The sequence below is a fragment of the Portunus trituberculatus genome, chromosome 23 (genome assembly GCF_017591435.1).
Source record: "Portunus trituberculatus isolate SZX2019 chromosome 23, ASM1759143v1, whole genome shotgun sequence".
In the NCBI taxonomy this organism is placed as follows: Eukaryota; Metazoa; Arthropoda; class Malacostraca; order Decapoda; family Portunidae; genus Portunus; species Portunus trituberculatus.
This window is the reverse complement of record NC_059277.1, coordinates 9,297,073-9,324,769: the sequence shown is the minus strand read 5'-3', so window position 1 is coordinate 9,324,769 and position 27,697 is coordinate 9,297,073. Positions and strand designations below refer to the sequence as shown.

The following is a 27,697-nucleotide window of genomic DNA, read 5'->3' as shown; positions in this document are numbered from 1 at the left end:
ACCTTACATACATAAAGTTTCATAATCACACTCATCTCTTCACTGACCCATCCAAAAAAGAGAAAAGAGAAAGAAAAAAATAAAACCAGGCCTTTCAAATCGTGTCAGAGGAAATGCTCACACAAGGAACGGTGATATAATAAAGAAATAAAAGGATAAAGATGGAAAAAAGGAGGCCATTTGATTACACATTGTTTGGTAAGAGAAAGACATGAAATGGAAACAATGAAAAGCCAGGAGTAAGAATCTTTCCCCAGGCAGAGAGAGAGAGAGAGAGAGAGAGAGAGAGAGAGAGAGAGAGAGAGAGAGAGAGAGAGAGAGAGAGAGAGAGAGAGAGAGAGAGAGAGAGAGAGACGGACATACACTAAGAAAGAATAACACAGACCCACATACACACACACACACACACACACACACACACACACACACACACACACACACACACACACACACACACACACACACACACACACACACACACACACACATTTGTACATCGACCACAAAATAAATGAAGAGAAAAATCAATAGGTAACGTAAATCTATACAAGTAAGACCTAAAAACCAGGTGTCACAACATTATGGCGAAGGAAACGACACGACACCGAGAAGTGATACATCCACTCCCTCCAAACTGCTCCCAAGGTGACCACTAACGAGGAGGAGGAGGAGGAGGAGGAGGAGGAGGAGGAGGGTGAAGAGGAGGAGGAGAAGAAGGAGGAGAGAAAATTTTGAGAGGGAGAAGAGGAGTTGGAGGGATGAAATCGATAAATGAGAGAGAGAGAGAGAGAGAGAGAGAGAGAGAGAGAGAGAGAGTAAAAGCTAAAGTAGAAAAATGAATTAAGTGTGTACAAATAAAAGAAATAAGAGAGAGAGAGAGAGAGAGAGAGAGAGAGAGAGAGAGAGAGAGAGAGAGAGAGAGAGAGAGAGAGAGACACGCACTGCAGGTGAACAATCTGACTCACTTTCTGCTACTCCCCCACTCTCACTCTCTCCCTCTCTCTCTCTCTCTTTGTATCTCCTCTCCCTGACGCTTTATCTGATAGGAGAGAACGAAAGGGAAAAGAAAAAAAGTGAAGAGAAGAGGAAAAAGTGAAAAAAATGAGAAAAAAGATAGAAAAGATGATAGAAAGAACGAAATGAAAAAAAAAAAAAAACTAAAGGCAATAAAAGTAAAGAAATGAGGAGAAAAGATCTAAATAACACTCATGAATAAATTCCTAGGTAGCAAATCTTCCTTCGTAAATTCTCTGAGTATTTAAATAAACGCTGAGATGTGAGGGGAGAGAGAGGGAGAGAGGGAGGAGAGGGGACAGAGGAAAGAGAGGATGAGACCCGGTAGCAGGCTGGAAGTGGGAGGGGGGGAAAGTAATGGTGAATGAGGTGGAAATGTGAAGGAAAAATGATGGGGAAGAGAGAGAGAGAGAGGGGAAAGAGGTTACAAGTGAGGGGAGGTTGGAGGTTAGGTGAGGTTGTGGAAGTGATGGGCAGGGATTGGGTCAGGAGGACAGAATTGGGTTGATTAGCAAAAGAAAGGAAGCAAGACTATGAAGAATATAGATACGAGATAGGATAAAGATGAAATGAATTGAAGATATGAAAAATGGAAGAAAGTGTAATAAGTGAAGAGGAGGAGGAGGAGGAGGAGGAGGAGGAGGAGGAGGAGGAGGAGGATGACTAATATTATTCATACAAGACAATTTATCTTACAAAAACATCATATGGTACTGAGAGAGAGAGAGAGAGAGAGAGAGAGAGAGAGAGAGAGAGAGAGAAACAATTACACTCACTCAGTATCTCGTTTGCGTTGATCGCTAGCTCATGCATCAAGAATAACACACTCTCATCTCTCTCTCTCTCTCTCTCTCTCTCTCTCTCTCTCTCTCTCTCTCTCTCTCTCTACACCTGCATTATTACCTGCATTACACCTTTCCCCCTAATTAACAGATACACAGAATATTTGCTTGGAAACATTTGATCAATAATATAAGATGGAATGAAGAGGGATCAGGGAAAGACAACAGGAGGAAGAGGAGGAGGAGGAGGAGGAGGAGGAGGAGGAGGAGGAGGAGGAGGAGGAGGATGAGGAGGAGGAGGAGGAGTAATAACACCCACATGATTATGAAGAAAAGAGAGAAGCAAGACAAGGGAAACAATGAGAACTTCGCAGCTAGTAGGGAGAAACCGAGGAGGAGGAGGAGGAGGAGGAGGAGGAGGAGGAGGAGGAGGAGATAATGATGGGAAGTTTGGGTAAGGAAATACATGGGTTGAATTTTTGTTTCGTAAAGAGAAGGAAGATAAACAAAACGCGAGAGAGAGAGAGAGAGAGAGAGAGAGAGAGAGAGAGAGAGAGAGAGAGAGAGAGAGAGAGAGAGAGAGAGAGAGAGAGAGAGGCTAGATGATGCGGGAGACACTTGCAGACGATAAGGAAGTGAGCGTGTGAGTTTACGAGAGAGAGAGAGAGAGAGAGAGAGAGAGAGAGAGAGAGAGATTCTACCACACACACAAATAAGAAGAAATAAAAAGAAAGTGAGAATGAACAGCACTAAGAAAGAAGAAATGCAAGAGAAAAAGAGAGGAGAGAGAGAGAGAGAGAGAGAGAGAGAGAGAGAGAGAGAGAGAGAGAGAGAGAGAGAGAGAGAGAGAGAGAGAGAGAGAGAGAGAGAGAGAGAGAGAGAGAGAGAGAGAGAGAGAGAGAGAGAGAGAGAGAGAGAGAGAGAGAGAGAGAGAGAGAGGCGGAAACATCGCAACAACTCCACCTGTGCAGGGACGGAAAAGGACAAGGAGAGAAAGAAGAGTTGGAGAAGGAAACACCAATAAAACAAAGAGAGAGAGAGAGAGAGAGAGAGAGAGAGAGAGAGAGAGAGAGAGAGAGAGAGAGAGAGAGAGAGAGAGAGAGAGAGAGAGAGAGAGAGAGAGAGAACGCATCCAATCAAACTGATACAAACCATGAAATTTATATATAAAAAAGGGAGAAATTGAAAGAGAGGACGAGAAATCAATGTGACAGGGAGAAAGGGAAGGAGGGAAGGAGGGAAAGAGGGAAGAAGGGAGGGAAGGGAAGGAGGAAGGGAGGGAAGGAAGAAGGGAACAATGGGTGTAAGAAAGAAAGAAAGGAAGGAGGGGAAGGAATCTTTTCTATCGTTAAACTACACTTGAGGAAGGAAGGAAGGATGAAAGGAAGGAAGACAGGAAGGAAGGAAAGGATGGATGGATGGATGAAAGGAAAGAAGAAAGGAAGGAAGGAAAGAAAGAAAAAAGGAAGGAAGGAAGGAAGGAAGGAAGGAAGGAAGGAAGAATGGAAGGAAGGGAAGAAAGAAAGGAGGGAAAGAAGGAAGGATGGATGAAAGGAAGGAAGGAAGGATGGATGAAAGGAATGAAGGAAGGAAGAAAGAAAGAAATGAAGGATAGATGGATGAAAGGAAGGAAGGAAGGAAGAGGGGAAGGAAAGAAGGGAAGGAAGGAAGGAAGGAAGGAAGGAAGGATGATATGTAGGAGGAGGAGGAAACACAAAAATGACACAAAGAGAAAGAGGAGAGACAGACGAAAATATTACGAAAGGAAGGAAATAATAGAAAAAAAGATAAAAAAGATAAAGAGGAAGAAAATGATAGTGAAGAATACCTGTAGCATGAGAATAAGGAATAAGGAAAGACGGAATGAAAGAAAGGAAAGCTTAAAGCGATAAAAATTTTCCTTGATAAACAAAACTTCAGATTGAAAAATACTCAAAAAATGAAAAAAAAAGGAATTAGGGAAGGAAAAAGAGGATGAGAGAGAGAGAGAGAGAGAGAGAGAGAGAGAGAGAGAGAGAGAGAGAGAGAGAGAGAGAATTTCTACATCCCTACACTAAACTACTAAACCAAATTCAGTCAGTACTTAAGCCATACTAAAAAAAAAAAAAAAAAAAAACAGACACACAAAAATCTAAGAAAATTACTGAAAAATATCTACCTGGTGTTGATGGAACATTTAACCATTCCGAGCACCCTGCCACCTGCCCTGACACCTGCCCTGCCACCTTCTCCTGTCACCTTCCCCTGCCACCTGCCCCTTGCCACATTCTCCTTCCACCTGTCCTTTCCTACCCCTGCCGTCTGCCTTCCCCTGCCCCTACCACCTTTCCTGCCACCTCCCACCTACCGCCTTTCCCTGCCAAGCCACACCTCTACAAACCAGGCCATCGAGGAGCATTGAGGGTGTTTTCCCCTCGAAGCAGCTTAACGTTTAGCACCTTAGTTACAGTAGGTAATGGCAAGGTGCTGCAATTAAACCAGTGTGTCCTGCATTGTTGTGTCCTGGCGGTGGTGGTGGTGGCGGTGGTGGTGGTGGTGGTGGTGGTGGAGATTAAAGCACTGCAACTATAAGAGCAAATGAGCGGGAAAAACCAGGGTCTGTTTTTAAGAATAGTGCATAAAGTTGTACAAGACTGTTGAGGGTTGTGACGGTGGTGGTGCAGTATTTTCATCTTCCTCTGACTTGATTTCCTCTAAGACATTTGTGCCTTAATTTCGGCTGGCCTGTTGACCTGTAAGGGAACTGGTAAATAAGTGGGTCTTTTTTCTTTGATTTTTGTTGCCCTTGGCCAGTTTTCCCTATTACATGAAAGAAAATTATGAATATTAACCTTTTTCTGATTTTTGGCACTTTTCCTTCATTACTATCCACATTGAGACCTTCTGTTGCCCCACAGTTGCCTCCAAACATTACACTCAGGAGTTGCAAAATCTATTCCTCATTTTTACCTTCTTTTCTTGTAATGTGTATTAATATTCCACAGATTTTGCAACTTCTAGCCAGTGTAAGAGTTGAAGGTCACTGTAGGACTAAATAAGGTACCAAGGTGAATAGTAATTAAGGAAATACAAACCAAAAAGCAGCAAGAGTTAACATTCAAAACCTTTCACAACTACCACTACCACCACCCTCACAACCTCCAACATTCTTATTCATTTATTATTTTGCAATATTTTAAAAATCCTACCCTAGTTGTTCTTTATTTTTACTTTTATTTCTTTGTAGATGTGTATAAATAATCCATACATATCTTTCAGTGGCGTGAATTGTTGCATGCCGCAGTGAAACGGTTAAACCTCTGCAACTGGAAATGGAAACTCGGGATAGACGGTAAAGATGAAAGAATATATAAAAGAACAACTCCGTATCTAGGAAATATATAAGCATCGTTATTTAGGACATAAAAATCCTTACAAAACTGCACTCCAACTGCTAACAGGATGACTACCAAAAGAAGAGCAACAGAAATCTCACAACAAAAGTGCTTGAAGGAAAACAAAAGATACATTAGTTATTCAGGAATTCAACATTTATCTACACTGTTGCTTCCATGTTCATTTTCCTTTTTATTTGTTTTGGCACGTTTGCTTTAACAATGGCAGCAATTCATTCATATCCTTTGTTCTGAGCGAAGGCTTGGCACCCTTGTTTTGGTTTTAACCCAGCACTTACGGCACCCTCAGCTCGATGGCGGTAACGAGGGTGATAACAGGGTGATAAGAGGGTGTTGGCAGGGGGATATCAAGACGATTTAGGGGTGACGGATATGAGTGAGGAGGAAATAGATAAAGGGAATAACGTAATCCAACACAAAGAATGATTCGTGATAGAAACAGATCAAGGAAGACCATATGGGACCCGCCGGCCATCACGGGACACTGGAAGGGATGTCTGACTTTCTTGAAACTGGAGAACTGAATAACTGTGTGACTGGAAAAAGAAATAAGAGACTGGAAGAGATTTGTGATGAATTGCGCCTGGATAAAGAAACGAGCGACTGGAAGAGGATTTATGCGATGAACTGTGACTGAATGAGATAAGTGACTGTTTGGAAACTGGAAAAATGAAGAACTGTGTGACTGGAAAGAGAAATGAGTGACTGTGAGAGACACTGGTGGATTTACGATGAATTGTGACTGGATGAGATTAAAGATTGTCTGGTAACTGGAAAACCAGAGAACTGCGAGACTGTAAAATGAAATCAGTGACTGGAAGAGAAATTGGAAGAGAATCTGTGCAGTGAATTGTAAATGGAAGGGATGTATGACTGTCTAGTAACTGGAAAACTGGATAAATGTGTGATTGTAAAGTGAAATGAGTGACTGGAAGAGAAACTGAAGAGAATCTGTATGATGAACTGTGACTGAATGAGATGAGTGACAGTCTGGAAACTGGAGAAACTGGAGGATTGTGTGACTGGAAAAAATAATGACTAAGAAAGAAACTGGAGGATTTACGATGAATTGTGACTGGAAGCTTTGTGTGACTGCCTGCAAACTGAGAAGACTGGACAACTATGTGACTGGAAAATAAAGAAATGAGTGACTGGGAGAGAAACTGGAAGAGGATTTGTGAGATGAATAAATGTGACTGGATGAGATGAACATATAAAAAAAACTATGAAAATTGAATAAAAAAAAGTGGAGTAAAAAAAGAACTGAAAAAAGGTGTGGAAAAGAAAAAAATGACCTAAATACACAAAAAGGAGGAGAAAAAGAGAAAATGACTGAAATAAAACAAAAAAAAGAAAAATATTGAATAAAAAAGTGAAATAAAAAGCAAGGAGGAAAAAAAGGTGTGAAAAAGAAAATAAATGACTAATACACAAAAGGAGGGAAAGAAAAGATAAAATGACTGAAAATGGAGAGAGAAAATGAACTAAGAAAACTGAAAAAATATCCAAATGAAGAGGAAAAGAAAAAAAGAAATAGACTGAAAACGGAAAGAAAAAAACTAAGAAAATTGAATGAAAAACTGAAATAAAAAACAAGAAATGAAAAAAGATGGAAAAGAAAAAGAAAAGATAGCCCAAATATTCAAAAAGGAGAAAAAAATAGAAAATGACTGATAATGGAGGAAAAAATGAACTAAGAAAATTGAAAAAGCTAAAATATAAAAAAAACAAGAAAAAAAAGATGGAACAGAAAAAAAAAATACACATAAGGAGGAGGAAAAGAAAAAAGAAAATGACTGGAAATGGAAAAAAAACTAAGACATTTGAATAAGAAACTGAAATAAAAAAAACAAGAACTAAAGAATATGGAAAAGAAAAAAAAATCCACTTACACAAAAGGAAAAAAAAAGAAAATAACTGAAAATGGAGAGAAAAAAATGAACTAAGAAAATTGAATAAAAAGTTAAATAAAAAGAAATAAAAAGAAATGGAAAAGAAAAAAAGATTCGAAATACACAAAAAGAGGAGGAAAAGAAGAAGAGATAATGACTGAAACGGAAAGAGAAAACTAAGAAAATTGAATAAAAACTGAAATATAAGGAAAAGAAGAAATAAAAAGGATGAATAAGAAAAAAATCCAAATTCATTCAGAAAAAAAAGTGACTGGAAATAGAAAAAAAATAATTGAATAAAAATGTGAAATAAAAAAAAAAAAGATGAAAAAAAAAAAATCGAAATACACGAAAAGAGGAATGAAAGAAAATTAAAAAAAACTGAAAATGGAGAGGAAAAACAAAAAAAAGGTACCAATCAGCCCCAATAAGACATTCACGTTAATCCAGCCAGGTAACGCAGGTAGGCCCATCAATCAACAGGTGCGCAGGGAGCCAGGTGTGATCCAGGGAGGGCGCCACACCTTAGCCAGTCACGTGTCACCTCATCACGGTTTGTTTTCACGCCTACACCTGTGCATTACCTGTGCTCGTAAATCTTGACACGCTGGTAGCACTGATGATACCTTTCCCTTTATGTCTGTCTGTCTGTCTGTCTGTCTGTCTGTCTGTCTCTCTCTCTCTCTCTCTCTCTCTCTCTCTCTTTCCTACTTTATCTATTCAATCAATGTTCTTTCATCAATTAATGTAATTATCTACCTAAGCTTTCTTTTCATCGAGAGAGAGAGAGAGAGAGAGAGAGAGAGAGAGAGAGAGAGAGAGAGAGAGAGAGAGAGAGAGAGAGAGAGAGAGAGAGAGAGAGAGAGAGAGAGAGAGAGAGAGAGAGAGAGAGAGAGAGAGAGAGAGAGAGAGAGAGAGAGAGAGAGAGAGAGAGAGAGAGAGAGAGTGGTGGACGTCAAAAAATCTGCATAACTACTACATGAGCTGCAAAATGTTTCACTATAGTTCATCCAATTTTCGTCGCGTTATTAACAAAGTGAAGGCAAAAATAGAAATATATGAGCGAAAAAAGTGTGAAATAAATAATACATTAAAAAAAAAAAAAAAACGTTCGCGTGAGGACTAGAAAAAAAGAAAGGAGAAATCATCACGTGTTATCAGAGTTGCTCCTTTCCCTCCATTTCTCCTTCCTCCCTTCTCTCCCTACCTCCTACTTTTCTCTCCACTCGATGATGTCTCATTTTCTTCTCTTCTTCCTCCTCCTCCTCCTCCTCCTCCTCCTCCTCCTCCTCCTCCTCCTCCTCTTCCTCTTCTTATTCTCTCTTCTTTTCCTTTACTCTCTCATTTCATTTATATTATTCTTACTTCTTTTGTCTTCAGTCTTATTTATCATCACTTTCTTTCCTTATTACCTCTGTTTCGTTTGTTTCATGTTTCATTTAGCACTCCTCCTCCTCCTCCTCCTCCTCCTCCTCCTCCTCCTCCTCCTCTTCCTCTTTCTCCTCCTCCTCCTCCTCCTCCTCCTTCCATGCTTTATTTCCTTTCTCTCTCTTCGTGTTCCTTCTCCTCTTCTTCTTTATTTAACATTTCCTGTCTTTAGGTTTCAATGCTTTATTCCATTCTTCCATTTTTTTCTTATTTCTCTCTTCTTTTCCTTCCCTCCTTTCCAAATCTGCAGTTTCCAATCCCTTTCCTCAATTCCTTTCTATATTTCCTGCTTTAGTCTCCTTTTTAACCTTTTCTTTTCATTCTGTTCTTTCTCCACTTCATTTTCCTTCAATCTTCTATTCTTCAGGCTTCAATATGCTCTTAATTCCATTCTTCTTTCTTTTTTATCTTCTTTTCCACCTTAAGTCTTCCTTCTTATCCTAATCCTCACTTTCTCACACTCGATAAGACTCAATTCCTACTCGTCCTTCCTCTTTCCTTCCTTCCCATCTTCCTAATCCTCCTCCTCTTCCTCTTTTTATCCTCCTCCTCCTCCTCCTCCTCCTCCTCCTCCTCCTCCTCCTCCTCCTCCTCCTCCTCCTCCTCCTCCCACATTCGCTATCTCATGCCCAAGGTCTCATGAATTAAGTATTTTCTCATCATCTCTCTGTGCTCATTCTTTTGCTGTGTTGCGTTATTATCCAGAGAATCTTTCTGGCTCGCTCGTATCAGGCTTCAAACCTTGCTCGTGATTCGGATTCGGTTGCTCAGATTCGCTTCAGTTGCTTCGTAATGCAAAGAAAGCAAACCTTCATCTCTTTGCCTAATTTCAGGAAGAACGCTCGCCAATGTTTGTCTGCCTCTCTCTCTCTCTCTCTCTCTCTCTCAGGTGTAACAAAAGATTCTGGTAAGGAAATTAGTTTTATTTGTAGTATTATATAAAAATAGAAAAGGAATGCAAGAAAATAGCTGAAAAAAATACAGAACCATGAAAGCAGCAAGATAAATGAAAGCAGAGATAAAAAGAAGAGAGAGAAAAGATACGAACAGGCCACAGAGGATCAAGGAAGCACAAGCAAGGCGTGAGAAGCGGCGCGTCACTAATTACTACACCTCAAGTCCTTTCCTCCTAGCCACGAGCAAGGAGGAGGAGGAGGAAGAAGAGGAGGAGGAGGAGGAGGAGGAGGAGGAGGAGGAGGAATTTCAGGGCTTGAGGGATGAGCAGTTTTAAAGTAGAGAACCCAACAAGAAAATTGGGAAAAAAGTAAAAGAGTTACGAGAAAAATAATAAAGAGTCACCACTAGAGGGCGTCCCATTGTACATTACGACACCTGAACTTCTCTCTCTCTCTCTCTCTCTCTCTCTCTCTCTCTCTCTCTCTCTCTCTCTCTCCTGCCCTCCTTCAGAAATAAACCGGAGGAATTTCAAGTTTGTAGGAATGAAAACACGTGGGAAAAAAAAGATGTTCTAATTAGTTTTGGCGAGAGCGAGAGCGAGAGCGAGAGAGAGAGAATGTTCCGTACTGTGTTTCCCGCCACGACTATTTTGAAACACTTACCTGCAGGTGAATATCCCGGAGCATTGTTAGTTACCTTGCCAATACCTGTTCCTCTTGTAATTAAGGTCTTCACTGAACCTCTCCTCTCCCTCCCTCCATCTGTCTCTCACTCACTCCCTGGCCTGTCTTCCTCTCCGTTGTGCCTCTCCCTTCCCTCCTTCCTCTTCCCTCTCGCCTAAAACATTGCCAAGGTTACCGAGGAATGTAATAAAATGGCTGACGAGAGAGAGAGAGAGAGAGAGAGAGAGAGAGAGAGAGAGAGAGAGAGAGAGAGAGAGAGAACATACAGACTGGCTTTAATTAAATGAGCTTATTTTTTCCATCTCCGTACAAACACAAACCTCACAGTTACACGAAATGGTCCCTTTTTTTTAAAGCAATTTTTACGGGCAGGAAACATCCCAGTTATTATCATACAAGTAAAACTAACATTTCCTTTATCTACACCGAGTGGGGGGTGGCGATAGGGGACGGAGTGAGAGGGGGATGAAGGGGTGAGATGGGCAACAAACGCCTCTTCTCCCTCTGGTCAGTGAACTAGCGGGCGTGCATCCCATCTCCCGGCGGTGTGTGTGTGTCACGGCCTTGATTGTCGCGATGTAGCATGGTCCCCCTCCCTCGCCGCCCCGACACAAAGCCGCGGCGCTACACTGACCCGGGATAGATAGAGACGGACTGGCAGAGGAAGCAATAGCGGGGATGTAGGGATAGTGTGTGTGTGAATGCGGTCTGTCAGTCAGTCGGTTGGTCGGTCTCTCTGTCTCTCTGTCTGGATGGTATGGGTTGTCTCATCATTATTATTTCACTCTTTTAATCTGACTCTCTTAATCTTTAAGGGAACTGGCAATCAAGAGGGTCTTTTTATTTTTTGTTGCCCATGGCCAGCTTCACTTATTCCATGAAAAAAAACTTTCTCGCCTTGACACATTCATATCCACTCCTCACCACCATCATACTCACTCACACACCCCAATCAAAACCCATCCACCCACCCACCCATACACTCACTCCTTCCCCCCCACACACATACATAGTCATTAGCTATTAGATCTCATCAATGCAGAGCTAATGTTATTTTCCTTCTCTCTCTCTCTCTCTCTCTCTCTCTCTCTCTCTCTCTCTCTCTTCATTCATCCCGCGCCACAGCTGAACCATTCCTTTGCCTATATGTGCTCCTCGCCAGCCAGAGTAGTACACAGAGCTCACAAGGAAGGGCTCTCATGGCGAGGCGTGGGTGTCGGTTGTCTGGGATACGCGTTATATTTATAGGCCCGTAAGAAAAGGAAAATCGCAGGAAAAAGGAAACTACGGGGTATAATTTTTCATCATTTCCAATAATAGTGATATAGTGACTTGCCGCCGCCGCCATGTCCTGACGGCGCGGGTCATGTGAGGCACTGCTGACGGCGGCGCGAGGGCGGGGCTTCATCAGTCACGTCAGGGAGAAAAATGTTTACGGGCGTCGCGAAGGGTGATGTTGTGGGGCGGGTGGCGATATATTCCCGTCGCGGCGAATAGAAACTGAACATATTGCCATGACGAGGACCTGATGAAGACCGGGCATAACCTGCTGGTTGAGACGACGCGATGACGAGGCGATGAAGAGGCTGGCACACTGACAAGCCGGAATAAAGAATACCCGAGGGAAGGGAGGCAAAAGGCGAGCTGATTGCGATGACGAGAACTTGATGAAAAATTGACGAGAGAGAATAAAATAGATGATGGAGACAGGCCGAGAAAAGACGAGACGAGACGAGACGAGATGAGACGAGAGGAAGCTAACATCAAAGAGAACAACACTAGAGACGCAGAGAGAAAGATAGACAAAAAGAAAAAAAATATATAAACCTGAAAACAAGCTGGATACGAGACAAAACGAGGAAAGACGAGGCCAAATCAAGACACTGCAATGAACAACAGGTAAGGAAAAATGACAGCAAGAAGGGAACAGATGGAGCTGACGAAAAACACGGGATGAAAACAAGACACGTCGAGAACATAAGGAGATGACAGAGACAAGGGAAGGGGAGGAGTGGGGACAGGAGGAGAGGGAGGGAGGAGGGGGAGGGGAGGGATAGGAGACCAGCATAGTGAGGCGAGTAACAGCCCGGCCTAGGAAAATAACACGGTCTCATTACTCCTTTGTGTGTGACGAGAATCAATAGCAGGACAAGGGTATCAGGAGGAGGAGGAGGAGGAGGAGGGAGATGAAAACGAGAGAGAGAGAGAGAGAGAGAGAGAGAGAGAGAGAGAGAGAGAGAGAGAGAGAGAGAGAGAGTGCGTAAACGAGAGCCGGTGGAGGGAAGCAAAGGGGGTGACGAGGCGAGAGAAAAGAAGAGGGGCGGGAACTGGAGACGCGAAGAGGAGACAAGGAGGATGAGATGTAGGTGGTGGTGGTGATGGTGGTGGAGACGGCGGGGTGGGGCGGAGGGGTGCAGGAGTAACGCCCCTAATTAGGCATAGCCAATAACACATCATTTTCCATTCTAATGAGATGTCAATCGATAAGCAAACAGAGGACCGGCGAGCCCCGCACTGCCAGGGGAGGAGAAAGGAGGGTACTGTTGTGTCAGGAGGCAGGGAGGACAGAACAAGGAGACAGAAAGACCATTAAGAAAAACAGATAAACGTGATAACAATGAAGATATGGATGAGGAAAAGAGAGAGAGAGAGAGAGAGAGAGAGAGAGAGAGAGAGAGAGAGAGAGAGAGAGAGAGAGAGAGAGATTAATTTACAGGACTAGAAATGCTGTACAAAGAAAAAAAAGACTAAAAGATAATGGGAAAGCTGGAGAGAAGCTATAGTGGTTAGGGATGGTTTAGAAATGTTGCACAAGGAAGAGGTAGACAAAAGGATAGGATGGGAAGGCTGGAGAGAAGCAGAAAAGGTTACGGATGGGCGAGAAATGTACAAGGAAAAGGAAGACCAAAGGCTAGGATGGGAAGGATAGAGAGAGAAGCGAGAAAGGTTAAGGAAGGGTTAAAAAAAAAAAAAAAACTGTACAAAGAATAATGATAAAGAACAGAAAGAGAAGGCTGGAAAAAAAGGGATAAAGATATACGAGAAATGCTGAACAAGGAAGACTAAAAGATAGATTAATAAAAGCTGTAGAGAAAAGAAAAATTAAGAATGGGCTGAAAATGATTTACAAGGAAGAAGACTTAAGGATAGATTAGGAAGGCTGGAGAGAAGCGAAAAAGGTAAAGGATGGGGCAGTAAAGGCTGGGCTGGGACAAGGAAGGACAAGGATGCGCTAGAATGATTGTACAGGAGCGAGGAAGGTTTAGGATGTGCTAGAAAGGAATTGGCATAAAAGTTAAAGATAATCTAGGAACACTGCTCATGAAAGGGACCGAGAAGGAGATAATTGGCTAAAGGAGGGAGACAAGGAACACTGGAGAGAGAATAGAAAGGTTATGAAAGGACGAAGAAGAATGAAGAGGGAGGAGAAAAGGAAGGAGAGAGATGGGGAAAGAGTAAAAGTACAGACGGAAAGAGATAAAAAGAAAAGGAAGAGAGATAAGGAGAAAAATTTAACTCATACACAAAACACTGTACCCTCCTCCTCCTCCTTTTCCTTTTCCTTCTCCTCCTCCTCCTCCTCCTCCTCCTCCTCCTCCTCCTCCTCCTCCTCCTCCTCCTCTTCTTCTTCCTTTTCCTTCTCCTTCTCCTCATCTTCCTCTTCCTTTCTTCTTCTTCTTCTTCTTCTTCTTCTTCTTCTTCTTCTTCTTCTTCTTCTTCTTCTTCTTCCTCCTCCTCCTCCTCCTCCTCCTCCCGAGCTGTGATATAGAACAGTCCCCTAGCTGTGCATTTTACCGCGAAACAGAGGACTCCCAAACGACAGTCTTTCTTCCGCACACCTGCACTGTCGTCGCCGCGCCCTTTGTTATTCTAATTCCCCTCTTGTGTGTTTGCTGACGCGCTGCCTTCCGTTTGCCGCCTGGGAGGAGGAGGAGGAGGAGGAGGAGGAGGAGGAGGAGGAGGAGGAGTGAGAGAGAGTGGGTCAATTTTCAGGAAGTTCGTAAACGTGAAGCTATTGATGAAATTTGCCTCTCTCTCTCTCTCTCTCTCTCTCTCTCTCTCTCTCTCCTTCCCTTTAATTTTTCGTTCTTTCTGAAAAATATACAGCAACACTTTCCTTTCCATCTGTCTGTCTGTCTGTCTGTCTGTCTGTCTGTCTGTCTGTCTGTCTGTCTGTCTGTCTGTTTATCTGCACCTCTCTCTCTGCACTCTCTCTCTCTCTCTCTCTCTCTCTCTCTCTTGCCTTATGAGCACCCCAATTAATGCACAGGCAATCACAGGAATAGAATACGTTTAACATCCAGGCTCTATCTCTCTCTCTCTCTCTCTCTCTCTCTCTCTCTCTCTCTCTCTCTCTCTCTCTCTCCCTTGGTATGAGACAGGTGTTAATGATCCGCCAGGTGCTCATGACAGGCTTAGGATACGAGGCTTTACCTGAGGAAGCCACGCAGGTCCTTAGATGGTATTTTCTAATTATATTTTTTCTTCCTCTAACCAGGTGATAGATTTTCCCGCTTCAGGTGAAACAGAGTGTATATCCGGCGTGTTTTTCTTGCGGGAGAGGAGATGAAGGAGAGGAACGTGAGTGGGAGAGGCAGAGGAGGAAGACGGGGTGAGGAGACGTGTGGGGATGAGGAGAGATGAAAGGAGAGGTTTAAGAAAGAGAAGAAACAGGAGAGGTGAGGTGAGGTGAGGAGAGGAGAGAGAGAGAGAGAGAGAGAGAGAGAGAGAGAGAGAGAGAGAGAGAGAGAGAGAGAGAGAGAGAGAGAGAGAGAGAGAGAGAGAGAGAGAGAGAGAGAGAGAGAGAGAGAGAGAGAGAGAGAGAGAGAGAGAGAGAGTCTAAGAAAGGAAGGAAATAAGAGAAAAGAATAGAAAGAGAAAATGTTTTGGATTTTGACGCGTTTTTGAGGAAGAGGAGGAGGAGGAGGAGGAGGAGGAGGAGGAGGAGGAGGAGGAGGAGGAGGAGGAGGAAGAGAAGGTTAAAAAGGAAAGCTTGAAGGAGGAGAAGCAACAGCAGCACCACCAATCTAAGAAGGAAGTGCAGGAGGAAGAAGAGGAGGAGGTGAAGGAGGAAGAGGAAGGCGGTGAGGAATAAAAGAACAGGTAGGGAAAATATTTGGATTCCGGAGGCGCTTTAAGGCTCCTCGCTTCATCCCCGATATCCTGCAGGGACACGTTTTGTTTCCTCCACCTGTCTGAGAGAAATCTTTCACCCCCCGCGCGTTCTAGGGCTGAAATTTCTTCCCATCTGTAAAATTTCTGAAAAATGAGTCGCGTGTTTTCAGCGGTGATAAAATTGATAATCCTTGTTTTTTTTCTCGTTTTCTTTCGTTTTATCTACGTTTTTTGTTTTGTTTTGGGTGGTCGTGGTGTAAATGGGATGATAATGACACGGTGACTGGAATTATAAGTGGTTCTTTTATTTATTTTATTTTTTTGACTATCTTTTTATCCTTAGCAAGCTTTTTCCCTCTTACATAAAGAAAAACAATATTCGCACACTTGCACCTGTCCCCCACACACACACACACACACACACACACACACACATAGATAGGACGAACGAAATTCCCAGCTTTGAACTTTGCCTCTCAAACCAAACAAACACCAGGAGATAAAAGAAAAGAAAAGAAAAGAAAAAAAACAAAGACAAGAAGGCGATCACTCAGGGGAATTTAGTTTTTAGTGTTTGTTTGCTAGTCACACGTGAATATCTGCTCTCTCTCTCTCTCTCTCTCTCTCTCTCTCTCTCTTTCTCCCCACACTTCTGAAAGTTAAATTTACATACCAGATTTACCTTAGGGGCAGAGAGAGAGAGAGAGAGAGAGAGAGAGAGAGAGAGAGAGAGAGAGAGAGAGAGAGAGAGAGAGAGAGAGAGAGAGAGAGAAAGAGGAGAAAGGTGAGTGTTTTCCTTCTTTTTATGCTCAAACTGAATTATTGAAGAAAATTTTGGAAAGTGAAAGCTACTACAATGTTTTGAAAATTCACCAAATGGAGAGACATGAACTCAAAATTTGCTCATGAATTTTGAAAAAAGCTAATAATTCTTCCAGAGAGAGAGAGAGAGAGAGAGAGAGAGAGAGGATAAACAAATAGGAGAGTTAATTATTTTCCTTTTTCCTCCATTTTTTTTAGGAACTTTGTAGTGTTTGTATGCGATTTACATTCTCTCTCTCTCTCTCTCTCTCTCTCTCTCTCTCTCTCTCTCTCTCTCTCTCTCTCAGTGGTCCTTCTTTTTTCCCTTTTCCTCTTGATAAAATTTCTTCCTTGCTTCATTTATCCCTCATTAGTACATTTTCCCTCCGTCAGCTGGTTCTCTTATTACCTGTTTTTTCCTCCTCCTCCACCTCCTCTTCTTCTTCCTCCTCCTCCTCCTCCTCCTCCTCCTCGTCTCACTCCAATTTCGTCTCTAAAAATTGTTCTGATTACTCCCAACAATTTCTCAATAAGTATGAAAATTCTAATAAATCTAAAAAAAAAAAAAAATATGTAAACTAAATACAAAATAAACTCAAATAAAAAAAAACTTCCAACAATATTCCTTTACGAAAAATCTGACAAAAATCGAAAATTAAGGTATCAGTCATGGAAAATCTGATAAAATACCTCCAGAAAAATGAGGAACTGCCTAAGGAAACTCTAAAATGTACTCCATGATATTCAGAAACCAGGGAAAATTTAAGTCATTCACGAAAACTCAGAAATCTAGTCCAGAATCTTCAGGAAAGGCAGAAAATTGAGCAAATATCGAAGGAAACTCGGAAATTCTACTCCACAATCTTTAAAAAACAGAGATAATTGAGAAAACATCCACGGAAAATCTAAAACCTACTGCAGAATCTTCAAAAATACAGAAAATTGAGAAATGGAAGAAAACTTTTAAAATCTTCAGAAAACATTGGTAATTGAAAAACATCCAAGGAAACTTTAAAATTTACTCCCCAATCTTTACAAAACTGAGAAAATTGAGAGGACATCTAAGAAAATTGAAAATATACTCCACAATATTCAGAAAACGAGGAAAATTAATTGAGAAGACATCCAAGAAAACAAAGAAAGTATACTAAAAGATCTTCAGAAAAGGTAGAAAATTGAGCTAATATCCAAGAAAACTGTGAAATTCTACTCCACAATCATTAGAAGCAGAGAAAGTTGAGAAAACATCCAAGAAATTACAAAAATCTTCAGAAAACACGGAAAATAAAATAAAGCATCCAAGAAAACTATAATAAAACAAACACGGAAAATAAAAAAAATATCCGAGAAAACTATAAATCTATAAAAAAACAGAAAAAAACAACATTGAAGAAAACTAGATCAGGAAACAGAAAATAAAAAAACTTAGAAAATAAAAAAAAAATCTTCAGAAAACACAGCTGAAAAAAAACACCCAAAGAATCTCTATAATTTACACCACAACCTTCAAAAACTGAAAAATTGAAAAAACTAAAAAAAAAAAAAAAAAAACGTGAAATCCAGTCCACGATATAAAAGAAAAAAACTAAATACAGGCAATTGAAAAAAAAACACCTAAGAAAACTCAAAATCTACACCAAAATCTTAAAAAAAGCAGAAAATCGAGAAAAAAAAAACCATGAAATCTAGTCCACGATAACACACACAAAAAAAAACTAAACACAGGCAATTGAAAAAAAAAAAACACCTAAGAAAACTCAAAATCTACACCAAAATCTTAAAACAAACTCAGAAACCCCCTCAGAGAAACACCACAAACCCGTTAGGCCTCAAGAAAACTCTGATACTTCTCCGGAAAATTCTGATAACGTTCGAAGTGCCGTAAATATCACTTTTATGTTCCCTCTTGCCACCCACAGCGTCACCATCCACCCACCCCACCCTCTGCCCCCTATAACACCCCTGGTCCACTTCCCTCTTTTCCCCAGCATCCCCCCTCCACTCTGATCTCCCGTCCCCTCCCCCCATTCCTTTTCCCAGCATCCCCCCCTTCCCCCAAGTGTGAAGTGGCAGGGGGTAATTTAATTCTCTAAATGCCACTATAAATGCGCTTTAGTGGATGGAAACTCGTGCTTGAATTTACCGTTAACGCGAAGGTGGGAGGACTTGCCCGGGCGCGAACGATATATTGTTGTTGTTGTTGTTGTTGTAGTTGTAGTGGTAGTAGTAGTAGTAGTAGTAGCTGTAGTTGTTGTTTTCTTCTCGTTATTCCTAGTATTATTCCAGCTTCTCCTTCTTCTTCTTCTTCTTCTACTTCTTCTTCTTTTTCTTTTACTTTCTTCTGCTGATATTTTGTTGTTGTTATCGTTATCGCTTTTCTTCTCATTATTACTAGTTATTTGTTGTTGTTGTTGTTGTTGTTGTTGTTGCTGATGTTGTTTTTTCTTCTTCTTGTTTTGTTGTTGCTTGTGTTGTTATCTTCTTCTTCTTCTGTTGCTGGCGTTGCTGTTTTCTTGTTCTTATTCTCATATATTTTTATCTTCTAATTCTTCTTCTAGTTTGTCTTCTTCTTCTTCTTCTTCTTCTTCTTCTTCTTCTTCTTCTTCTTCTTCTTCTTCTTCTTCTTCTTCTTCTTCTTCTTCTTCTTCTACTTCCTCTGTTTGTGTTATTGATATTACTGTTACCATGACCATCATTATCATTATTATCATTATTATTATTATTATTATTATTATTATTATTATTATTATTACTATCAAAATTATCATCACGACTATTATCACTAGACACGGAAATGATGAAATGTATCCTGTCGATATGGTCACTAAGCACGTAAATTGGGGTGTGAAAATAATAATTCTCTCTCTCTCTCTCTCTCTCTCTCTCTCTCTCTCTCTCTCTCTCTCTCTCTCTCTGTTATTCGCCATTTGCCTCCAACTTTTACAACTCCAAAGCGGCAGCAAAAGACCAAAATGAAATGAAAAGAGAGACAAAGGGAGGGAAGGAATAGGAGGAAGGTAGAGAAGGAATGGCGAGGGAAGGTAATGAGGTAAGCAAGGAAGGAAGGGAGAGGAGAGAAAATTGAGAGTAGGAGGAAGGAGCAGAGAAGGAGGAAAGGCAATGAACAGTATAAGAGAATGTAGTAAAGGAAAGAGAGAGAAGTAAAGTGACAAATAGAAGGAAGGAAGGAAGGGAAGAAGGAAAGAAGGAAGGAAGGAAGGAAGGAAGGAGAGGAAAACGAAGGAAGAGAAGACATTGAACTATTTTGGAGTATCACTTTCAAAGGAAGGAAAAAGGAAGGAAGAAAGGAAAGAGGGAAAGAAGAAAGGAAGGAAAGAAGGAAGAAAGGAGGGAAGGAAGGAAGGAAGGAAAAAAAAAGAAATAAAGGAAGGAAGGAAAGAAAGAAGGAAGGAAGGAAGAAAAGAATGAAGGAAGAGACGGGAGAAGGCATGAAAGAACGAATGAAGGGAAGGACGGAAATAAAGAAAGAATCAACGAAGGAAGCATAAGGAGGAAGGAAGGAAGGAAGGAAGGAAGGAAGGAAGGAAGGAAAGGAGGAAGGAAGGGACGAAGGAAGGCAGGAACGAATGAAGGAAAGGAGGAAGGAAGAAAATAAAGAAATAATTAACGAAGGAAGCATAGGTAGAAATATGGAGAGTAAGAGGAGGAGGAGGAGGAGGAGGAGAAACCAGAGAAGAGAAACAGGAGAAGGAGGAGGAAGAGCGGAGGAGATAAACCGGAGGAGATAAACCGGAGGAGAGGAGGAGGAGGAGGAGGAGGAGGAGGAGGAGGAGGAGGATGCAAGGAGCAAGGTTGGAATATCAGCTTAAGTGCTCACGTAACAGTCAACAGTAACAAGCGAGTGCTCCGTCGTTTGCCTAAATGCTCCTGCTGGTGTTGTTGCCCCTACTACTGCTACTACTACTGCTACTGCTACTACTCCTGCTGCTGCTTGCGTGTTCTGGCAGGCTGGTGGAAACTTGGCGGTGCATTTAATAAAGTTTGTCTGCGTGGTAACTGCTCCCTTGGTACCGTTGTGTCGCCTCATAATTCTGTCCCTTATTTCCCACCTGCGCGTGTTCCCAGGTAATTAAATGCAGGTGTTATCGAGTGTTAATTGTCCCTAATGAGGTGAGTCTGCGTGTGCACAGGTGATGGATTAATTAAAGGATCAGGTATATTCGTAATTAATTCCCTACGTGACAGGTGTGCTTCCTTATCGCGTCTGTGTGTAATTAACTTTTTCCAGGTGGTGATTTGTAGCTCATGTTTGGTCTGATTGGCTTTGTTTTCACGCGAGAAAGGCGCGTAGTCTGAAACGCCCCGCTCTCTCACCACGACTATTTTCCAAGGACACAGAAATGACAAGCCTGGTTTCTGAGGTTGTTTCTCCTGTGAATTGTGTAGTATCCTTGTTTACTTGTCATTAGAATCTCAAAAACGCTCTTGAAAATTTGTGTCACTTAAACAGGAGGCTTTTGAAACAGTGAGGGTGTGGCACTGAACTGTCTCTGGATATAGTCCAAATAGCGGTGCGTCAGTGATTACCCTCAATTATGACGTGACCTGATATTTATTCAACTTTTATTGGTTTCTCTTATGTCATCTTTAATATTTCAATCCATCTGTTCTTTCTTTGCTTCATCTCTTTCTTCTTTTGTCTGTTTCAAGTGTTCCTTTATCATTTCTTGCTCTTGAATTTTCTCATTAGCCTCAATCTTGTTATATTTATTTTTTAACTTTTTTTTTCATCTTTCCTTTGTGTTTCATTATTCGGTTTGTTTTTATCTATTTTTTTTGTCTATTACTCGAGTGTTATTATTTCTCTCTCTTACATTTTCTTAGCCTTCGTTCAAGTTGCTTTAATTACTGTTTCAATGTTTACTTTTTATAATTTTTTCATTTGTTTTAAATTTCAAGCTTGTGTGTATTTCTTTTATCATTTGGATGTTATTGTGTCATTAATTTCTTTTTCAATCATACGTTCATGTCTTTCAAAATTTCATTGATTATTGATTTTTTTTTTCATGTTTTTCTTTCTTTTATCTATTTTTTGGTCTCTGTGTATATTTTCTCCTTTATTTGACTTTATTTTTCTCATTTTCCTTCAAATGTACTTTATTTTTACTCTCCTCACTCACATTATCTTAAATATCTCATCAGTTTCCTATATTTTTCTTCTATTTATTTCTTCGTGATTCGTTTTCTTATTCCTTTTTTCTCCATTATTTGCGCGTTCCTTTCACTCTGTCTTCCTCTGTTCTTGTGTTCTCGTATCTTCATTCATGTCACCTTTAATATTTCACTTCTACACTTCTTTTTCAATATTTTCTCTTGCATATATCAGTCTTCGAGTCGTGTTTCAATTTCCTTCGTTGTTTGCATGTTCCAATCACTCGTTCTTTTCTTGTGCTTCCTTTTTAGCTCTCTCATTTAATATTCTCCCTCTCTCCTCTCTTTCTTTCCTTCCTTCCCTTACATCAATTTAAGTTTCACATTTTCACTTCGTCCTATGTTTGTATTCGCATTTTATTCTTGTATTGTTCCTTCTCTTGTCTTCGTTCATACCACTTTCAATATTTTTCTGATTTATGCTTTGTTCTGTTTTATTTTTCTCTCACGAATATGTTTCCTTCGCGTGTATCAATCTTCTATTCTTGTTTCTCTTTTCCTTCATCAACTGCACTTTTTTTTTTTCGTTCCTTTTGTCTCTTTGTTTAGTATTTCTCTATGCATGTCTGTCCGTCTTTCTGTCTGTCTCTATTACCTTGTGTCTATATTTTTGTGTTTCGTCAGTGTCTGCCCGTTTCCTTTCATCTTTCTCCATATCTGTCTGTCGTATAACCCATCTCTCACTCCCCTCTCACTTCTTTCCTTCTCTCCCTCTGTCTCTTTTTTGTGGTTCGCCAGTATCTACCTGTTTCTTTTCATTTTTCTGTATATCTGTCTGTCGCAATACCCCTCTCTCACTCCCCTCTCATTTCCTTCTCCCCTCTCCCTCTCCCTCTTCCTCTCTCTCACTCTCTCTCTCCCTTGTATCACTCTTCGATCCAAGTTTCAATTCCTAGCGTTATTTTGGAAGCTGCTCCTTTCATCGCTCCATTTCCTCGCACCCATGTTTAATTTTGCCGCTGTTCTCTTTCGCCAATGGAGCAGCTGCCTCATTTTAATAAGCGAATCATCACATTACCTGGGCCAACATTACCTTGCTAATCAGGTGAATCCACGCGTCCCAGCACAACTGATCTGAGCAGGCGGAGCTGACTAGGAACCGAGCAGGCTAAATGAACGAGCTGGTAGATATAGGACGGATGGTTTGGAGAGAAAAGGATGATTAGCAAGACGAGGATAGATTACGAAGGAGAATTTAGGAATAGGAGAATAGATAAGTGTGAATGAATAAGCCATGGTTGTGTGACGAGAGAAGATGATAATAACGAGAATAAATTAAATAGGGAAAAAGGATGACTACGAAGAAAAGGATATATTGTAAAGGAGAATGTAGGAATAAGAGAAAACTAAAAACACGTGTGAATAAATAAAATAAGGAAGGATAACATGAAGAAATAAAGATCACAATAATAACGAAAATAAGTAAAAAAAAAAAAAGGGGAAAAATTATTAGTAAAAGAAAGATAGATTACGATGGAGAATGCAGGAATAGGAACAAAAGATAATAACTGAAAAAAATAAGGATAACATGAAGAAAAAAAGACCATAATAATAAAGAAAATAAGTAAAAAAAAAAAAAGGGAAAAGGAATGATTAGTAAAAGAAGGATAGACAACGACGTAAAATGCAGGAATAGGAAAAAAAAGATAATAACTGAATAGATAAGATAATGAAGGATAACATGAAGGAAAAAGACCAAAATAAAAACCAAAATAACTTAAAAAAAGGAGAAAAGGATGACTAAGAAGAGGAAGACGGAATGTAGAGAGAGGAGAAGATAATAGGTGTGAATAAACAAGTTAAGGAAGGATAATATAAAAAGAAAAGATGATACTACTAATAACAAAGAACATCTAAAAAAAAGAAAAAAAAGGATAAATAAGCAAAAATGATAAGATGAGGGAAAAGATAATAGTGGATAGAGAGAAATCATGAGAGAAAAATGGAGACGCTGGAAAATATATGATGATAAGTACGAGGAAGAGAAAGAGGAGGAGCAAACATTAAGAGAAAAATGAAAGATGAAAAGAAAAAGGTGACGAGGAGAAGAATAGAAAACAATGATGATAAGGAGGAAAATAAATGTAGAAGAGAGAGAGAGAGAGAGAGAGAGAGAGAGAGAGAGAGAGAGAGAGAGAGAGAGAGAGAGAGAGAGAGAGAGAGAGAGAGAGAGAGAGAGAGAGAGAGAGAGAGAGAGAGATTGGAGAAAATAGAAGGAAATTTTCAGAACAAGGAAACAAGATGAACACGAGTTAGCGATGGGAACGTAATGAGAGAGAGAGAGAGAGAGAGAGAGAGAGAGAGAGAGAGAGAGAGAGAGAGAGAGAGAGAGAAAGAGAGAGAGAGAGAGAGGCGCTATTAGCATATATTCTCTTAACTGCCGAACACATGAATACACACACTCACACACACACACACACACACACACACACACACACACACACACACACACACACACACACACACACACACAGACGGGAAGGTGAGGTTGGGGTGATTAATGAATATTCTGGGATTAAAGCTGGTGCAGAGTTTTTCCGAGCAGGTGTAGGCAGGTGAAGCGGATTTAAGTAGGTGGGAGACTCTAAGTATCTCAAAGTTCGCTAAAACTCCTCATCTGCGCAGCGTACAAGTTATAGCCAAGGGAAGGCATAGGCTCGTTCCCGCCCTTATTAACGCTCGCCTTGTGTCTTCCAATTGGGAGTTCCCGCGGCGTGCAATCAGCAAGCAGCGCCGGCGATGAGTGAGGCGATGCTTGTCTTGGTGTTCAGAGATGCTGCTCAAAACATCTCGCCTGCCTCTCTCTCTCTCTCTCTCTCTCTCTCTCTCTCTCTCTCTCTCTCTCTCTCTCTCTCTCTCTCTCTCTCTCTCTCTCTCTCTCTCTCTCTCTCTCGCCACGACTCCTGCTAAGTGACGGCCTCTGATTGAATTTGGCACCTCACTAAGCCACAGCGAGGGAGGTTGTGGGGGTGTTGGTGTGTTGGGGTGGTGGCTGTGGTAGGGAGTGGATGCGAGGCGCGTGGAGAACTCCTTGGAGTTGAGGGAATTGCTGCTGTTTGTCTCTGAAGGATGATAATGACCCTCGGCGTGGTGAAGACAAACTCTGTCTTTTGTAAGAGGCGATAACAAATGAATACATGTCCATGACTTGATTACTTGTACACAGTAATGCTGAAGTCTTCTCACTATGTGTCTGTGTGCTGAAGTAAAATACAAAAGGACACACTGTTATGCGTTGTTGTCTTGTGTTCCAGACGCTGCCGCTGCCCAACGGCTCCGTGTCCAAGAGGAACACGGACGGCGGCCTGTTCGGCACCACTCCGCGGGTGTCCGCTGACCGCGCCAAGACCTCGCGCAGCCTCGGGGGCAGCCTCAGGCGGGTGTGTAGCAGCGGCGGCACTTCTGCAGGCCTGGGGGACTCTCACGGAGGTAGCAGCAAGGGCGGCTCCGGCAGTCTGGTGGGCGCGGCGGGCAGCGGGAGCCTGAGGGAAACTGCCTCCTCCACGCCGGCATCTGCCACACCCGTCAGCTGTCGGCGGGCGACGGCCAACCATCGTGCGGCCACTGTGGTGACCACCGCGGGGCCGCCGCCGCGCTACCACGTCTCCGAGTACACCTTCGAGCGGGAACACCCAGACTCGCCCTTCTCCGACGAGAAGGACTCCAACGAGAAGAAGAAAGGTGAGAACAGAGAGAGAGAGAGAGAGAGAGAGAGAGAGAGAGAGAGAGAGAGAGAGAGAGAGAGAGAGAATGAAGGGATGAATGAGAATTAGTTTGGCAGAGTGCTTTGGAGGAGAGTAAATCTGATAACCTTTAAACTTCATCACTAAAACATTACAAACAAACACACACAGCCGCACTGTAAACACGTGTACGAGCGCATGAAAGCGCGCGCGCGCACACACACACACACACACACACACACACACACACACACACACACACACACACACACACACACACACACACACACACACACACACACACACACACACACACACACACACACACACATCCTGAAAACGACGAGAGAGAGAGAGAGAGAGAGAGAGAGAGAGAGAGAGAGAGAGAGAGAGAGAGAGAGAGAGAGAGAGAGAGAGAGAGAGAGAGAGAGAGAGAGAGAGAGAGAGAGAGAGAGAGAGAGAGAGAGAGAGAGAGAGAGAGAGAGAGAGAGAGAGAGAGAGAGAGAGAGAGAGAGAGAGAGAGAGAGAGAGAGAGAGAGAGAGAGAGAGAGAGAGAGAGAGAGAGAGAGAGAGAGAGAGAGAGAGAGAGAGAGAGAGAGAGAGAGAGACGGAACTGAGTACAAACTTTCTAACTTTTCTGCATAGCTCCTCTCTCTCTCTCTCTCTCTCTCTCTCTCTCTCTCTCTCTCTCTCTCTCTCTCTGTAGCAGACAGTGAGAATGAACAGGTGGGAGTAATTCTTTTCTCACTCTCTTAGCAGTGTTTTCTCCAAACTTTCGTCTGTGTTTCATTCTCTTCCGTTTCTTTATTCTCCTGAGTAAGAGTTGCTTCAAACAATTCTCTCTCTCTCTCTCTCTCTCTCTCTCTCTCTCTCTCTCTCTCTCTCTCTCTCTCAGCGTCATAAATGCAACATAGTGTCAACAACTGTAATATATTCCCGCCTGGCGCACCACACCTGTGTATTACTTCCGCGCCAACAATATCATAACTGGAGCGGCATCAATAACAATGAAGTTCGGCAGGTGAGCATTACAGGTGTTCCATTGCAGGAAACTCCCACCTACTGTATGTGTGTGTGTGTGTGTGTGTGTGTGTGTGTGTGTGTGTGTGTGTGTGTGTGTGTGTGTGTGTGTGTGTGTGTGTGTGTGTTTAATTTACAAGGTTAGTGGGTCACTAGATCACACGTTACAGAGTTATTACAGTCCTTAGTTACAGGGGAAGGAGCGACCATTACTTGAGTCAGGTACAGGCAGACTACATCGCCCCGCGCCTCTCGCCCACAGACAGGCTACAGGCGGGCGTGTCCTCGGCAGGGTGGGAGGCGTACTCGTGGCGTCACTGGTGCGTGCTGGCGGCGCTGCTGCTGCTGAGTGGCGGGGTGGTGCTGGCGGTGGCGTTGCCGCTGGCCGCCCGCCGAGACGCCCAACCCCGCCCGCATGACGCCCTCGCGAGAGTCCACCGCATCCTCAGCACCGTGCCGCTCATCGACGGGTGAGTGTTGTTGTGTTGTGCTAACGGCCATATTCAGAAACGCCTTGCTCTCACCACCTCAATTTTTCAAGTCTCCAGAGACAACTGGCACAGTTTTCAAGACAGTTTCTCTTATGATAACCTAAAATCTTGCTAATCTATCATCAGTCAAAAAATATCCTTAAAAACATTAGCATCTTCAGCTACAGCCTTTGAAAATAGTCGTCGTGAGAGAGCAAAGAATTTCTGAATACGGGTCTAAATGTGTCGCTGCATTTTTGTCCGTATATATCTGTGTGTCTGTCCGTGTGTTTGTGTTGCCGTTACTGTGTTACTGTATGTCTGGCTCTGTGATGCTGTGTTGCGACTGTCTGGGTGAGCGCCTGTGTTGCCTTGCGTTGCGTCCCCACCTCCACCTTCACCACCATCCATTAAACAGATAAGTCTTCCCTGAACCCTTCTTCCTTCCGCCCGCCAGGAAAGCAAACACATTCCCTCACCCTAACCAGACACACATCCCCACAGCGTAACCTAAAGCCGGACCATCTTCTCCCACACCTGATGTCCTAACCTTCGTCAGGCGGGTGCTCCATCTCACTTTCCTCTTCTTTACTCCATAACACAATCACTGCCAGGATCACCGCTGCCTTGAATCGACGTTCCCTTGTATTCGTACACTAGGCGAGTCACGGAATGATGGATACAACTGCTCATTCCTCCTCTTCCTGGCTGTAATGATGGACGGGCTGCCAATCATCCGTCATTCCACATTTGCCTCCGTCTCTTCTCCTGTCTTATCGCATCCAACTTCCCTTCCCATCAGTGGACGGATGAGTAATTACTGAGCATATGTCATGTCTTTTATGGTGGGAATTCTCTTCTTTCTTATCTCGCCTCGTTATATAATACATGTATCGCTGTTAGCTTTTCTTAACTTGTAGTGCAGCGGAGTGGAATCAAACAGTCAAATCTGGACTTGAAAGTTTGTTGTGGTTTGTAATCCTTTGTAATTGGAGCCAAGATAAATACATTCTAAGTTTCTGAAAGTGACAAGATGAGCAATATTTTTTTCTTTCCCTTCAGAACACTCCATTAATTAATACATAAAAATAGATAGATGAAAAAAATATACATATCGTCTAGTGGTAAGGACAGAGGGCGCCGGTGTAGCAGAAGCCTGAACATTGTGTATGCTCCTATTATTTCCTAATCTTTAAGTCATACCAAAATCTCAAATCGAAGCGGTCTACATATTCTTATTACAAATGGTAAAACGCTCCTTTTTTTTTGTTTACCTGGGTATTGTTACCTGTGTGGCATCTAGTACTCGTAAACTGGCATGTCTCTAAACAAGTATTGCCTTCAG

General features: G+C 42.1%; 1 protein-coding gene across 1 annotated transcript in view; it reads left to right on the top strand.

The window, feature by feature from the left end:
• The window catches only part of LOC123507731 (dipeptidase 1-like), a 121,773-nt gene that overhangs the window by 18,642 nt on the left and 75,434 nt on the right, over positions 1 to 27,697 (top strand). Inside the window, exons 2-3 of the mRNA XM_045260892.1 lie at positions 24,434 to 24,860; positions 26,145 to 26,352. Of these exons, the coding sequence (XP_045116827.1) occupies positions 24,434 to 24,860; positions 26,145 to 26,352 (635 nt within the window). The remainder of the gene's footprint in view (positions 1 to 24,433; positions 24,861 to 26,144; positions 26,353 to 27,697) is intronic.